Source organism: Sesamum indicum, linkage group LG9 (assembly GCF_026168435.1).
Source record: "Sesamum indicum cultivar Baizhima isolate 11 linkage group LG9, ASM2616843v1, whole genome shotgun sequence".
Taxonomy (NCBI): domain Eukaryota; kingdom Viridiplantae; phylum Streptophyta; class Magnoliopsida; order Lamiales; family Pedaliaceae; genus Sesamum; species Sesamum indicum.
Window position 1 is genome coordinate 20,260,933 of NC_142665.1, and position 15,973 is coordinate 20,276,905.

Consider the following 15,973-nt stretch of genomic DNA (forward strand, 5'->3'; position numbering starts at 1 on the left):
TAGAAAGAGAAGAGACATTCTCCGCCTTTGGATCATCATCACTCCCCCCACAAATCATTTATTCGCTCCTCCTCATCATTCACCGTTTACCACTTTCACCTAATTTTTTATAAAAATTAAAGCTATAAAGAATAAATACAAAAAGGAAACTTATATTATAATATGATTTATACTATTTGGTATTTTCATAATATCTTTAAAACTTGCTCTAAGGCTAAACAAATATATATTATTTCTGTTACAAAAATAAAAAATAAGGGTGACACCCTACAGACCTGTTGTGAAGGATTGTGCTTAACACTTTATGCTTTGGCCAGAGTCTACGTAACTGATTTATTATCGTTAAGAATCAAAGTCTAACCACATGGGAATCACCATCATTAGCCTCCAGACAAGGGGCTTGATAAATACATGACATCGTTCCCACAAACACTTCCAAAGATGTGGCCTGATACGCGATAGGTGCTTCATTGCTCGAGTTATTATCCACTTTGACTTCATAAACCTCGCGAGTTTGTCCTTAAAACATGCAATTCTTGATAGAAATGAGGTTTTAGGATTTAAAAGCTATTCAAGCTCTTTATTTGTGAATGAAACAAAATCCCTGACTACATTATATATCAATCATCCACTTATTCAATACAGGATTTAAAAAAATCATTTGAATTTTTCATTTACAATTGATATGGTAGGGATGTTTAAATTAAATATATCAATCATCCACTATATTGTAGCATGTAGGGTAGAAATTAGACGTTGTATAAGAAATTAGGTGATGATCCAGTACATCAAGTACTTGTGTTGATGATCATATCATATAATAATATGAATAGAGTTAATCATGCACCTTCAACTCAAATCCTTGATCCAACAGCATGCTGGCTGCTGAATGGACGTACCCAGAATTAAATCCTGTTCTTGCGTGTATATATGATCAAATCTAATCAATGGGTGGCAGCAGAGTGTGGGTGTTTGTTAAGTTATAGCATGAGTGGTAAAGGCGAGAGTGTAGAGTCCGCAGCCCGAGAGGTGGGTTTTGCTTCCGTATACCCCACTCAACTCAACACAACAATGCGAGTACTCTGTCGTATTGGGTGATGAGAAATGCGCTTTTGCTACAAATGGAAAAGATTTAACGACTGGCCCTTTCTCACGCCACCAGAGATTCTTCACCTATTTACCCCATCATCATCATCACGTCTATGAAGGCTTACAGTCTGGGAGAATAGCTATATAGCTTCTCCTTTTATTATATATTTATATGTATCCAAACTTAAAATACGATTTCACTCTTTAGAGTTGTCAAACGGGATTATTACGAATTTTTGTTTACGAATTTAGCCACTCATGCGTTTTCTATTTTTAAATAATTTTATATTATAGTTTTGATTATGAAATTATTAATTTTTCGACATTTTATGGTTAGTGGGATGTTGAAGTTGATGGAATTGCACACGTGCTATGCATGTGCTGCCGGTTTGAAGGAAAAAAACTGTTTTTTATTTTCTCTTATTTTGTGGTCTTCTTCAAACTTTGGTATAAAGACCTCATTCAAGAGATAAGGGCCAAAATAATAATAATAATAATAGAATAATAGGTTCAAACAACAAATGTTTTCTATAATCTTAGCAAAACATGGTCAATGACCTGTTTTGTGAATAATACAGTAATTGAGAAATTTCTACAACATATGCGCAATGCAAATGCCTGTGCAATTGTTGAATCTAAAACCACATCTATTTGTCTTTGGTTTCAGATTCATAGGCAATTAAATAAATGTTATTGTTAGCATCAAGGCTTATTGACAATGTTGCAGGAATTTCTGTATGCATTACACACAAAACTGGTCATTAAAAATATTTTGTTAAAATTATAGAGAAAAAGTTGTAGTATCCTACCAACGAAAAGGATCAAAAATACAAAAAAGTTAATAGCTTGAGGACTAAAACTACAACTTAAATTATTTGAGAATAAAAAATAAATAAGTAGTTGAATTTGAGGACCAAAATCATAATTATCCGGTTGTGATAGTATACACATACGTATCAAATTAATTTTTTTATTATAAATTCTGTATGTCTATAGGTTTATTATTCAATATTCCTCCCGCACCCATACTCTAGAAAGGTCAGATTACGCTTTCTTAAAAGGAAGAGGACAGGTAAGCCAACCTTTTCTTCATCAGGCGATGATTAGGCATGTAAGAGCGACATCTACTTTGTAGTCAAGAGGAGCACGAGTGATTAAGAGTTGTCTTCTTTTTGTTGCACTTAACAAATACGCACGAAGTGTAAAAGATTTACGCTATATATCTATTTTATTTAAGAAAATATTTTCCATATGTGATGTATATATATTATATGCCAAAAAAGAGAATCCAATCCATGTATATATATAAGATCCAAACTCGTAATTGAATCCAAATCGGTGCAGGCACTAAAAATTCGCAAGTATGAAGATTGGGAAGGCCCTAATAATGATCTTTCAGCGGACAACCAGTATGGTGGTTCCGAGCATTGAAAATAGTCGTACTAATAAACGAATTGTTTAGTATTTATAATAATAGTTTAAATCATTTAAGCCAATTACATCAACTCCATCGACCGTACTGGCATCTTAGGACTCTTTTAAGTATGAAACAACCTTACCCACGTCAAAATTCAAGAATCTTGTACCGTTGTGTAATTTTCTTGACGTCCCAAGAATTTTTTAATTAATCTTTTACTTTCAATATTTACTAGCTAGTCCCCATATATATCATGTATATGCATGTATGTATGTGTGTGTGTGTGTGTTTTTAATTTATGGTCACCACAAATTGTATTGCATGGAAAGATGGTAGGAATTAATGTAGATAGGTGGTGTTGTATAGGTTCTTGAATCTGGGCTGCAGGGTAGCTCTGCCATATTCACTGTAAATGTGGAGTGTGGCAGAGAGGTCATCTGGGATTGCATGCATGCGCCCATCTCGATGGAGGGCTGATGAATCATGCAAGAGAATGAATGATTTTTTAAGTGCATGGGCAAAGCAAAGAGTTTTGGGACTTTTGAGATGAAGGGGTGATAGCATACAGGAAAGTGGCAATTTGTGTTCTGAAGAGTGCCAAGACTTGTCCGAATCTGGTTTTCATCATTATCACAGGAGGAGAAGTATTTGTTCTGACTGCTTCTTGGGTGACTGTGAGGCTTCGCATCTTTCCTACCCCTTAATAATTTGAATTTCCATATTTTATTTTAGGGTATATACAGCCATCTTTGTTTAAGTTTAGCACCATAATAAATTATTTTTTATTGTTTGAAAAATTAAAAATACCCTCCTAATTTTGTTATTTATATCACAGCGAGTCCATTTCGTTAGCTTCAATTAGATTTTCATCTAATTTTTTTGGTAAATTAATCAAAATGATTTTTCGGATTATGAATTATAATATTATATATTTTTAAAATTTTTCTAAATTTTATGGACTAATATGTCATATATATTATTTACTTTACCCATGCATCCTCCAATTTTTTTAATACTTTTTTCAAACTTTTCTTTTGTAAAAAAAATGCAAGGGTAAAATAGTGATTTCTACCTCACTGTGTAGGGTCTACATAATTATTTGTCATTTGATGAGAGTATTTGTAATTCTCAAAATAATAAAGAGTATTCTTAATTATGCTAAATCTCATTAGAGGTAATTGTAATTTATCCTTTATTTTATTTGCTTGCTATATGCCCATTTATATCTCTACCGCCAAATTCAAATACCATATTTTGAATTCAAAAAGAAAATACTTACCCAAATCAGTTTTGATAATGTGAAATTAGTCGTATTGTGAATATTATTGTATTTGTTATTTTTCTCAAAAATTATATATTATTCAAATGTCGAGTATATTATACTGAGCACTTGTATGTTTGCAAAAATACTTTGTGTACTTGTATAGATATGAAATACATGTAACATCATTTTAAAATCAAAGAAAAATTATATCAAAGCTTCCTGAAGTTATGACTAGTTATACAAACACCCCATATCCTTTATAAAATTACAAATATACCCCTTGTGAGGGTGTTAAAACAATTAAATTTACCCTAAACTAAAAAATGGAGACTACGTACTAGATACGATATGGAGGTCAAACAGAATATAGAAAAACTCTAACACAGACCAAAAATCTGGTAAAAAATGAATCAATTATTTTGTAAGTGTGTCATATTTACTTTGTGATTGATGCACAGTTCAAAAAATAGACTAATCACATGATAAATATATCATTGGTATAAGCATTTTATCACAACTTAAAGCCAACGTAAGATTGATGGCTGGCAAATCAAATGTTGACTGACGGTATTAATTAAGTAAACGTTGACTAACTATATCCATACATATATATAAAAGTACAGAGACAATGCAGATACACAAACACACACCTGAGTCCTGATCACTAAAGTTAATAGACAAGCATTGAACACTTGACGTAAATTGGGAGACAGGCATTGCATGCATAGAGCAGCAAGACGAATTAGGACAGCTGCGTAATAACTAAACGATGTGATTCTCGGATTTCGGAGACTTTCACAACTACGTGTTTGGGTAGAGTACTTCATGTTTAGCATGTAGTGGCTGGGCTTCATATGGTCATCTCCTCTGATCACTGTGACTTCAACTCTGGCTATTTGTGGTAACTACTCGTTATCTTATTCCCCTCTTAATTCACTGCCCAGGTTGCAATTCAGAAAAAGTTTCCAAATAAATTCAAGAAAAAGTTGTATGTATAATAAGTCGTAAATGTTGGAAATATTTGAAAAACAAAATAAAAAGTAAAAAAAGTTGAGGTTGGGGTGTTCGAAGAAAATAGCTTAATATTTATAATTTTATCAATAAATTATAGAAATTAATAGTAGGGAGTTGCTTATTTAAATAAATTGTTCAAAAATATAAGTTGGATATAAAATACATTAGGGATAATTTTACTCCCCTCCCTTGAGGTTTGGTATAATTGCATGTAAGCTCCTTTTAATTTGAGAAATTACATCTAACATCTCTGAAATTTGTTTTTGTCTAACAAATAAGTCCTCTGCTAGTCAAAATCCACCGGATTTGCTGATATTAACAAAATAATTAGAAAAATATATATATATTAACCCCTGATTGACTTATTACTGACTTATTGCAGGTCGAATAAATTTTTTTTATGATCAAATTACTCTCATACGTCTTCACGTATTAATGCATATAAAGAGCTATATTTTCACCGTTATAAAGATAGTTTTAGACAGAAAAAAATTGTTGACCTGTAATAAATCAGTAATTAGTCAATCGAGAGTAAATATCAAATTCTTATTCATCTTTTGTTAATATCAGCAAATTCAGTAAATTTTGGCTAACGAAGGGACTTATTTTTTAGACGAAAGCAAACATCAGAGGTGTTAGATGTAAATTTTCAAACCATATGTAGTTTATGTGTAATTACATCAAACTTTAAGGAAGGAGAGTGTAATTATCTCAAAATATTATTTTCAACTTATTTCCAATATTGAGGTGATAAGCGCTTGTTTCCAATAGTTGCAAACAACATACTCAATAGATAAAACAAGATAGGAAATGGTGAAAATAAAACTTAGATATAACCAGAGTGCAATCGCTTTGAATATGATTAGGAAGTGTTGTACACACTAGAAAAAAGTTACTACTATATTTTAATTGGTGTGGACTAAAAATTGTGATAATTGACAATCATTTTGGTGTAAAAATTTACATTTTTTGCCATGATAAAAGTATGCGACGTGGTTCTTAGTTATGGTAAAAATATTTATCATTGGCAAAAATATTCGCCATGGCTTGGTAATGGCAAATATTTTAGCCGTCTTTGCAAAACTACGGTCAATAAATGTTGCATGGCCATGGTCAATTTACTACGATTATTTTTTCTTAACCATGGCAATTTGTCATGGTTAAATATCTTATTCTAGTGACATTACCTATTAAAAACAATTCTTCAGCTTTTCATATAAAATATATGATAAATTACATTGGCACCACCTTAGGTTAGGTCTAATTACATAAGTTCTTTGCCTTTTCGTAAAATTTCAAGTATATCCTTTGAGGTTATGGTTATAATTATAAGTACACCTCTTAATTTTTAATGGCGAAGTTTTGCACAACCACTTCAGAGGTAAATTGCATTAACACCTTCACAAAAGATGTATTTATAATTTTATAAAAAATACCCAGTGTTTATATAATTATTTTGACTTTTTGTTTATGCTTATTGACGCTCAAAGAAAGGTTTTCCCTTGAAAAGTGAAAAAATAAGTAGGTCCTAATTTTAGGATTAAGAGATATTGTGTCCGGTAAATATATAGGATTACATTTTCCTTCCTAGAGGTTTGGTGTAATTATATGTTGGCCTTCTATGATTTAAAAATTACATTTAATACCCTTTAGATTTACTTCTATTTAACAAATAAGTCCCTCTATAGTCAAAATTTATTGAATTTGTTGATATTAACAACAACAAGAAAATCAGATAAAAACTCATATTTTCGCTCCATTGACTTATTATTGATTTATTACAGGTTAAATATTTTTTTTATAACCGGATTATCCTTATATATCTTCACATATTAATGCATGTGAGAAAATATATCGTGATTGTTACAAAGGTAGTTAAGTCAGAAAAAAAAAATTTATTTGACCTACAATAAGTCAGTAATAAGTCAATATATCGATGGTAAATATCAATATTCCCAATTTTTTTTGTTAATAACAACAAGTTCGGTGGATTTTGATTAATGGAGGAACTTATTTGTCTGACAGAAGCAAGTTTCAGGGGTATTAGATATAGAAAATGTTTGCAAAAACTTTTGCTTTTTAGAGAAGTGATTTTGTAGAGAAACTTGAAAGTTGTAGCAGAATAAAAAATAAGTAGTGTTTGTAAAAAAATTTAAAAGTAGATAAAAGCTAAATTGGATAGTATTTGGTGAAAAATTACTTCTTCAATACACTTAATTGATGAAAGACTGTTTTGTACCTATGTAATAAAAAGATTATTTTTTTCTTATTATTTTACTTGTTGTTTGTCACTAATAATTATTTTTTCACAAAAAAATTATAAATTTTATTTCAATTAGTATTTCATATTTATGTTTTTAAAAATATTAAAAAATATGTTTAATTTAATAATACTCCACTAAGTAATATAATTGTTTATTGATATACAATAATTAAATTTACATGATTGCAAAGAACAATTATTTTATTAATTAATCAAATAATAATATGTCCACAAAATAATATAAGATGATATAGCATATAAAATATAAAAAATTTAAAAGATTAAATATATGAAAGTGTAAATTTAATTACTGTTAAAATTTAATTTATTTAAAAACTCCGATATCAATTTTAAATATATAATTTTAAAAATAAATTAAAATTGATAAAGTTGAATTAAGATTATTATAATAAAGATAAAATAGTAAAAAATAAAGTTGGATTTATTTACCAAAAAATCAAAGTAGTTAAAAGCGTCTCCCAAGGTGCTTCTAGCTTTTGATCTAAAAGTCCTTTTTTTAGCCATTTCAGAAATAGAAGCTAGCATCCTAAAATACTTCAAAAGTCCTTTTAAAAAGTCAGAAGTTAAAAACCACTTTTTTGAAGCGTTTGCAAACACTCCTATAATCTTTTTAACCACAAAAAATTTGTATATAATTACATTAAATTTCAGAAAGAAATTGTAATTATCTTGATATATATATATCGCCAAATATTGGCCCTATTTTATATAGTGATGATAATCAGTTACAATAGTTATGATATTAGACTTAAAGATGCGTTTTTTACTTTTACCTTCTCCACTTAAAACATGAAAATGTATGTGAAAACACAAAGATAAATTACTTATAATTTAGGATTAATTACATTTAAACCCTACCTAAAAATATAAAATTACAGATTTTTTTTAAAAAAAAAAACAATTGAAATTTCTCTTGTACCCTTTTGAAAAATTTCTATTTACAACTATACATCTTCCATTAGAATTTGGATGAAAACTACGTAAATTTTCAATTTTATCCCCCATTTAACATTCCGTATATTGATATAGATACCCTAATAATAGTTTTATATTTATGCAATATACATAAATATAAATATAGACAAAAGAGTATATTCATAATACAATATTATTTTTGAATTATTTTCATCGGATAAAAAGTAGTTGTTGGTGACAAAAAAAATAATAATATTGACAATTATTATAGGGATAATTACACCATCCCCTATTAAGTTTGATATAATTACATATAAATCTCACTTGGATTGAAAAATTACATATAGTACCTCTAATGTTTCTTTTCATTCAACAAATAGATTTATCTATTAGTAAAATTTATAAGATTTGTTGACACCAACAAAAAAGATGAATAAAAATCCATCCCCAAATTGACTTACAACCTTATTGTAAGTCAAATAAATCTTTTCTAATCAAACTACCTTATAAGTGAAGATATACCTCCCCACATACATTAGCATGTGAAGATATTATATAAGGGTAGTATAAGTGAAGATATGCCTCCTCACATGCATTAGCATGTGAAGATATTCTATGAGGGTAGTTCGGTTAAAAAAGTTTTGTTTGACCTGTATCAAGTCAATAATAAGTTAATCAGGAGGAAAATATGAATTTTCATTAACTTTTATTTTATGATATCAACAAATCTCGTAAACTTTGACTAGAGGATGGATCAATTTGTTGGACGAAACAAACATCCGAGGTATTAGATGTAATTTTTCAAATCAATGACATCAAATATCATGAGAGTGCGATGTAATTATCTCTAATGTATATGAAATGATGAATGAGACATAAAATTAAAAGTTATATTTTCTTTTTTTTTTCCTAATTATATGAGTATATACCGTTTAAACCCTAACAAAAGAGTATACAATTTTAATCGATGAATTTCCAAAAAAGGTGGAAGTATAATTTTAAGAGTTCCTTAAATAAAAGTGTAATATGCGATTTTAGAAGGGTTCTAATTGTAATTAACCCTGTGATCCAAGACAAAATTTTCATCTTGGAGAAATTAAATCTATGGCATCAGGTCTTTTGAAGGATAGCGTTCAATAAATGAAAGTTATGTGAAGTATTAAATTCCCCGTGAAACCTGCACTAAGACAAGTCCCCAACGACGTTGTTTGTGTGACAGGCGAGAATCTCCAATTACCAGCTAATTAAGCTTACACAAACATATGACTAAGGTATGAATGTAATCTTTGACAGTATACCACAACTAGACATCCTAAGAGGGAATCTTTAAGGCACAAACTCGAAAAACACAACACGAATCTCGGCTTCGATCACCGTTTGTTTGATAACAATGCCAACTGCAATCACCCCTTACGATTGTAGTATGTAAGAACGGTGTATGTGGTCTGTGTGAAGGTGAGAACTAGCAGCGCAAAGGCAGCAAGAAACGAGATGATCGACCAGGGGCTATTGAAGTAATTCCTACGCAAATTTGCGTTCCATTTCTTGGAACGACGCTGACAGTGCCTATTCACACTGCAGAAGACTTGGGAATAACAGAAACCTGAAGATGTTAGGATGTTTCTTCCCAGACGATTAAACATCTGGCAAACTTCTTCATCGTCCCCCAAACAGTTCTCTATTATCCCACGAGTACGTAGTAGCTCGACGTCTTTTGAGGTGTTAATGAGACAATGCATGAAGAATGTGTAGTCTGAGACGTATCGCTGTTCTCCATCAGGCAGGAGTTGTTCATATGCTATTAGATTCATGAATTGTGACTCTGTCTCATCGTATATGATCAACTCTGGAATCCTCAGCACGCCGTTTACGAATTTGATGTCCATCAGGTTTTCGTTTCCTTTCGCCTTTCTGAACTTTATTCCTGCCTCCCGGAGGCCTGAGATGGAGTTTATATTATCCCACTCGTCTCTTTCGTTACTCTTATGTGAGATTGTCTCTACAAAAGGAAGACACCAGACGTCGTGAATCAGGCCACAAAGATGGTCGATATTCTTGACAGGCAATCTTGCCAAGACTCTCGATGCAGACAAGTTTAGAAACATGCCGTTGAAAAAACGCAAAGCAAGAGCGATCAGGTCATCTGGATCTTCGTCGGTCTTGGTCATGTTAAACAGCTGATTCAGGACGAAAAATGGAAGCTGATTCTCGAGCAAAAGAACATCGTGGCGCAATTGGCTCAAAATCCTTTCGTGTCTAAAAATAGGATCAACGGTGTCTCTCAGATGCTTGAAACCACTATAGCGAAATAGTTCAATGAGAAAGACACCATCAAGTACCATCATTGTCACAAATGCATTTTCGTCAAGATCAAGAGGGTCGGCATAACATTTTCGTGCTCGCTTTTCCATAGCCGCCACGGCAGTGACATATCTCTCCACACTTTGCTCGTTTTTACGTTTAAGAAATCGCTTTAGGTAATTGTACTTGAGCTGTTCCATATTCTGCAATCTAGAAATCCCGTGGTGATAAGGGCCAATAGCAAGTATTTCTGGATCATAAACATTGTTCCGTTTATCATTTCGTAGATGACTATCGACTCTCAAGATAGTTGGCTTCGCGGGTGTCGAAGGCAAGCCATCAAGCTGACAGTGGATATGAATTATGACACTATCAGCTGAACCCTCAGACATTTGGATTCTCTGCTAACAGAGATTACTGCAGCAAGATGTAAAGATTCAACATATAGATCTGTTATTGTACAGGTAAAATAAGCACAGATCATATGCTTTCATACTAATGTCAAACTGAATACTTGCTGCAGAAGCACACCACACAACCCCATGTATTGTACACAATAGTAAACAGAGGAACAAAACAAGAATCTTTCAAACTACATCAGGCGAAAACAGTCAGTTCATTTCATTAAGATTTGAACGAAAGGCAAATTACTATGTGGCCGTAATATTGTCTCCGTACAGCAAAATCTAAAATGAGTAAAAGGGTAACTCACCAGCTTAATATAGAAGACGAGGACGCTTAGACTGACGTTCCACAAATCTGCTTCTTCCAATAATGCAAGAGGTGCAGCCCTTTTGTATTTGAGAAGTCATGGAATAAGAAAAGTAGCAGTTTTTAAGGCCTGACAGAGAAAAAACAATTATTTCAAGGAAAATACTTGGAAAGTTTTGGGGTTCATGTTTTCAATAATTTCGGTGTGCCCACATCAGAAACTTGTTTAGCTAATTCATTATCACTAAGAGGTAACTTTCTTGCTGGACAAACCAACTTTCTTGTCTTAAATTGCTGACCTGTTTCTGCTTCATTACAGGATAAAATCATTGTATAACAAATTTTATTTATTTTGGTAGAAAGCTTCAAGATTTGGATCAAAGAACTAAGTTTTTCATTTCTTTTCCTATCTTTGAGAAGGAATGCTAATTTAGAACATCGATGTAAAGATGTGTGAGCATTGAAACAGCAAGATACTACTTTATCTTTTGGAAATTAACTTACTATTGATGATAAATATCCAGCCAGAATCACTGAAAATCGTAAAGAAGTCCTAGGAAATGAATTGGAGCGTAGGTGTGGTGGCGCCCGCTGATAGACCAATACAAGCCTTGAGGAAACATCTAAGGAGCTTCATAGTTCACTCTAGCTGGCGAAAAATATAATTTCTCGTGGGGTCGTTTGTGGTTCTTGAACTTTATTGACTCTGTAAAGTGTTATATTTTTTTACTTTCTCATCCACTCCAAGTTCTTATTACAGATAAAATAGAACAAACAATCCGGTTATTACGCGGTTCGGAAAGTTCAGAAGGTGAAGGAAAACAGAACTGCTAAAAGTAACAGAGAGAGTGAAACTGGCCGTTGTATACAAATTTTCAACCACAAATCCTCAAACAAGAAGCACAACCACCAACTCTACCACCAGCATCAGGGCAGCACGTCGAGCTCACGTCGTAGCACAGATATCATGATGCAGTCAGATCCATCAAATAAGTTCATGCTAAATCTGCGATTTAGATGACTTCTTTTCATTGTCATAGTTACTCTTTAGTAACTGTTTCTTGCCCTTACTTTCTTTGTTTCTTCCTCTACAGCTCCTCTGCCTCGTTATTTTCTTATACTTATTGTTTAAATGCATGCTAAATCTGCAATTCAGATAGCTTATTTTCATCCACATAGATACTGTTTCTTGCCCTTCTTCGTATATTTTCTTGGCCTATCTTTCTGTTACAGACAAGCAGCTTCTAGTAATGTTAGAGGATGCCATCAAAGGACACATGAAGGTCGTGAATTTATGATACAGACGGGCGCTGGTATTCAGCAGCAAATGGGCTCAGGCTGTCCAACTGTGGATGGCTGGATCCTTGGTAAGCTTGTCAAGGAAAAGACAAAGATAAGCTAGTTAGACTAGGAGGTGTGGAGGAAATAGCAACTTCTCTCAGAACAGATTTGCAGCATGGAATTGAGGTGATATTGTAGAAATCTCACGGAGAATCAGAGTGGTGCCAATTCTTATGCCGAGCCACCTAGAAAGCGTTTCTTCTGTTTTCTGTGGGAAGCTCTCATAGATCCAACAATGCTCATCCTGTTAGTTTGTACTGCATCATTTATCGGATTTGCCATTAAGGAACATGGGGCTAAAGATGGCTGGTATTATGGTGCAAGCATGCGTATAGCTGTTTTTGTCACGATTTCTGTTTCAGCAGTTAGCAACTTTAGGCAAGAGATTGGACAAACTTTCCAAGATCAGCAACAATGTCTTGGTTGTAGCTGTGAGAGACAGGAGGCGGCAAAATATTTCAACCTGTGACATTTTTGTTGGTGATATTGATGCTTGAAAACTGGTGACCGAGTGTCTGCTGATGATTGTTTATAGAAGGGCACTCTTTGCAAGTGGATGAATATAGCATGACAGTGGTAATTAGTCGTGTTGAAGTCAATAAAATCAAAATCCCTTCTTGCTTTCAGGCACCAAGGTTGCTCATGGATATGCTGAACTTTTGGTCACTTGTGTTGGAATGGACACAACTTGGGGTGAAATGATGAGCTCTACTAGGAGTAAATCCATTGTGCAAATACCCTTTCAAGAAAAAGATGAACTTTCTTACTAAGAATGTTGGGTCTAGTAGTAGGTTTCTCTGTTCTTGCTCTGCTGTTGGTACGATATTCCACAGGTAATACAACAGATGAGGAATGGGAAGAAAGAATTTGAAGGCAGCAAGACTAAGGTTGATGATGTGATAAATGCTACTATGGGAATTGTTGCTATTGCTATTACCATTTTAGTTGTTACAATTTCCTGGGGATAATATTGCCTTTAGCTGTAAGATTTAATCTTGTACACTCAGACGAAAAAGATGATAGCTGATCAGGCATTGGTCAGAAAGCCTTCTGCTTGTGTGAAAATGGGCTCTGCAACAACCATGTGCACGGATGCAACTGCACTCTTACTGAGTCAGATCAGTAACCGAGTCTTTTGTTGGAGGAACATCCATGGAAAGAACAAGTTACACTACCATTAAGAACAATTTTCTCCAACTATTGCTTCAAGAGATCAGTCTCACAAGAGGTAGTGTTCACAAGTTGTTCTCAGTTGATTCGGTGGATGATGCAACTTACTCATGGGCTGTTATGGACTTGAACATGGAAATGGACAGCAGCACGCGTGCTCTGTCGATTCTTGATGTGGAAGCATTCTGCCCTGAGAAGAAAACAATAGGGATTTCAGTTAAAACACGGCAAGATAATATGAATGTGATCCATGTGCACTGGAGAGGGGAAATTGAGAGAATTCTTTCATCATGCTCGCATTACTACAATACTTGACAAGCTGTAGTTCTTGATAACGAGGCAAGTGGGAGACTTCAGCAAACAACAAAAGATATGAGAAAGGTGGTCTTCTATGCATTGCGTTTGCACATAAGCAACTCTCAGAAGAGGAATATGAGAACGAAAGAGCGAATCAAAAGGTTCCAGATAAGGATTTAATCCTTCTGGGATTCATAGGACTGAAAGCTTCTTGCCGCCCTGGTCTGAAGCAAGCTGTTGAAAATCGTCAACTTCTGGGATCGAGGTCAAAATGATCACTACCTTAAATGTTTTTGCAGCAAAATCCATAGCCATGGAATGTGGAATGTGGAAGACTTCCTCCCACTCAAGAAGTGAATCATGGTGGATCAGTGTTTCAGGTGAAGAATTTTGGGAATATCAAGAAAATGATAGAATGGAGAAGTTGGAAACATTAGCATTCTGGCACAAGCGCCTTCTTCAGACAAACTTCTAATGGTGCAGTGCGAACAAATGATGTACCAGCATTGAGAGAAGCAGACATAGGACTCTCAATGGGAATTCAGGGCACTGAATTGGAAAAAGAGAACTCAGGTATTATCATCTTGGATGATAATTTTGCTTCTGTTTGCCAAGTTCCGAGATGGGGAAGATGTATGTACTACAACATTAAAAAATTCGTCCGCTTTCAGCCCACCATAAATGTTGCAGCTGTGTCTATCAACTTCGTGGTTGCTTTCAACTGGGAAAACACTGCTAGCACCTGCCCAATTGTTATGGGTGAATCTAACTATGGATACTTTTGGCGCTCTTGCCATTGCTACAGACAAGTCAACCGATGAACTCATGAACAAGCCACCTATAGGTCTGTCCGACCCACTCATCACCAACATCGTTGGAGGAAACATAGTAGGCCAAGCTTCATATCAGATAACAGTCATTCTGACCTTAAAGTGAAAACTAATCTTTGGCGTCCATGAAATGTCATTGACACACTTATCTTCACCAGTGCAAGTGTTCAATCTTGGACTCGCTGGGCTCACTATAGTTCTTCAAGTAGGAATGGTTGAATTCTTGAATAAGTTTGCCCATACAGAGAGGTTAGATTGGATGCAATGGGGAATCTGTATAGGGATTGCAGCTTTCTCCTGTCTGGTTGGTTGCCTTGTGAAGTTTCTGCCAGTCCCAAACAAGCCATCTAAAACAGGGATACCGATAGAAGCTGCGAGTAGAAGTTTGAGTGCAGGCTAACACATAGGATTGGCGCATCAGGATTCTCTATAGACGGTGTCGTTAATGTGGATCAGCTGCAGAGTCTTGTGGATGGCCCCCCTTCTCATACCATTCTTGGTCAAAATCCTTCGCAGCCCCAATTTCAAGGTACCGAAGGCGGAGTTAGTACGAGGGATAATTTTATTTATACCCCTGGTTTGTTTGCTCAAACCATTTTCGTTTTTTTTGGATAATTCACTAAAAATGTTAATATTATTTACACAAATAATTCATATTTATTGAAAAGTTACGTACACAACCACAAGAAAATTAAATTCATTACACAAATTCCTTGTTTTTTTTACTCCTAGAGATGATTTTACAGAACAAATATGGTTTGTGTAAACAGACTGTTGAGTGTAAATATAATTACTTCTTATGATAATTTTGGTACATAAATCATGAAATATTATTACAGTAACACATTTCTACTCATTAATGTAATTTACGTCACGCCATTAAATTTTAAAGGAAAAAGTTTGATGTTATCAATATCACTTTATTCTTTATTTAATTTATAGTAAAATATTAACTTTTCAAAAAATTATATTTTGAGTCATTTTGATACATGATCGTCACTCAAAAGATAAGTTAATAAATAAATAGAATTATTTCATGTAAACCATAGGCATAAATGAGGGTGTAAGCGTTTGAACTTTTTGTTTTAATAGTTGAATAACAAACGCTATCATTTGATCTTTGAAGTGAACTTAAATGTTCTTGTTGTATCATTTTTCTTTTAAGGTTAGTGATATAATTGAATTATTTTTTAAGTCCTACTAATTCTTTTATAATTAATGTTATACTAACTAATAAAAGAATATTAGATTGTCAACTCCTTCTATGTTGTTGTGATGCAGATCAAGTTCCATTTATAGCTTATTAATTATTTTTTTCAATTAACATTACACTAATTAAG

At 33.4% G+C, this 15,973-nt stretch overlaps 2 protein-coding genes across 2 annotated transcripts; one reads left to right on the top strand and one right to left on the bottom strand.

The window, feature by feature from the left end:
• Positions 1-9,015: 9,015 nt before the first annotated feature.
• LOC105178354 (UPF0481 protein At3g47200) lies at positions 9,016-11,654 on the bottom strand. The gene is made up of 3 exons (XM_011101820.3): positions 11,500-11,654; positions 10,997-11,125; positions 9,016-10,701 (listed from the first exon to the last, which is right to left on the bottom strand). Exon 3 carries the CDS (start codon positions 10,674-10,676, stop codon positions 9,387-9,389), a length of 1,290 nt encoding a protein of 429 aa, XP_011100122.1. The 5' UTR covers positions 10,677-10,701; positions 10,997-11,125; positions 11,500-11,654; the 3' UTR covers positions 9,016-9,386.
• Positions 11,655-12,571: 917 nt separating this feature from the next.
• LOC148786994 (calcium-transporting ATPase 12, plasma membrane-type-like) lies at positions 12,572-15,033 on the top strand. Its single transcript, XM_088885035.1, has 10 exons — positions 12,572-12,767; positions 12,964-13,064; positions 13,170-13,223; positions 13,344-13,458; positions 13,547-13,749; positions 13,851-14,025; positions 14,103-14,183; positions 14,287-14,436; positions 14,543-14,647; positions 14,792-15,033. The coding sequence occupies exons 1-10, from the start codon at positions 12,572-12,574 to the stop codon at positions 15,031-15,033; spliced, it is 1,422 nt and encodes a 473-aa protein (XP_088741161.1).
• Positions 15,034-15,973: the final 940 nt, after the last annotated feature.

Excerpts from the sequence above, each read along its gene's own strand:
- LOC105178354 (XM_011101820.3), bottom strand. The coding sequence starts at position 10,676 with ATGTCTGAGGGTTCAGCTGATAGTGTCATAATTCATATCCACTGTCAG.
- LOC148786994 (XM_088885035.1), top strand. The coding sequence starts at position 12,572 with ATGCTCATCCTGTTAGTTTGTACTGCATCATTTATCGGATTTGCCATT. Across the intron at positions 13,224-13,343 it reads TTGAAGGCAGCAAGACTAAG|ACGAAAAAGATGATAGCTGA; the intron begins GTTGATGATGTG and ends TTGTACACTCAG. Across the intron at positions 14,026-14,102 it reads GAAAGCTTCTTGCCGCCCTG|CAAAATCCATAGCCATGGAA; the intron begins GTCTGAAGCAAG and ends ATGTTTTTGCAG.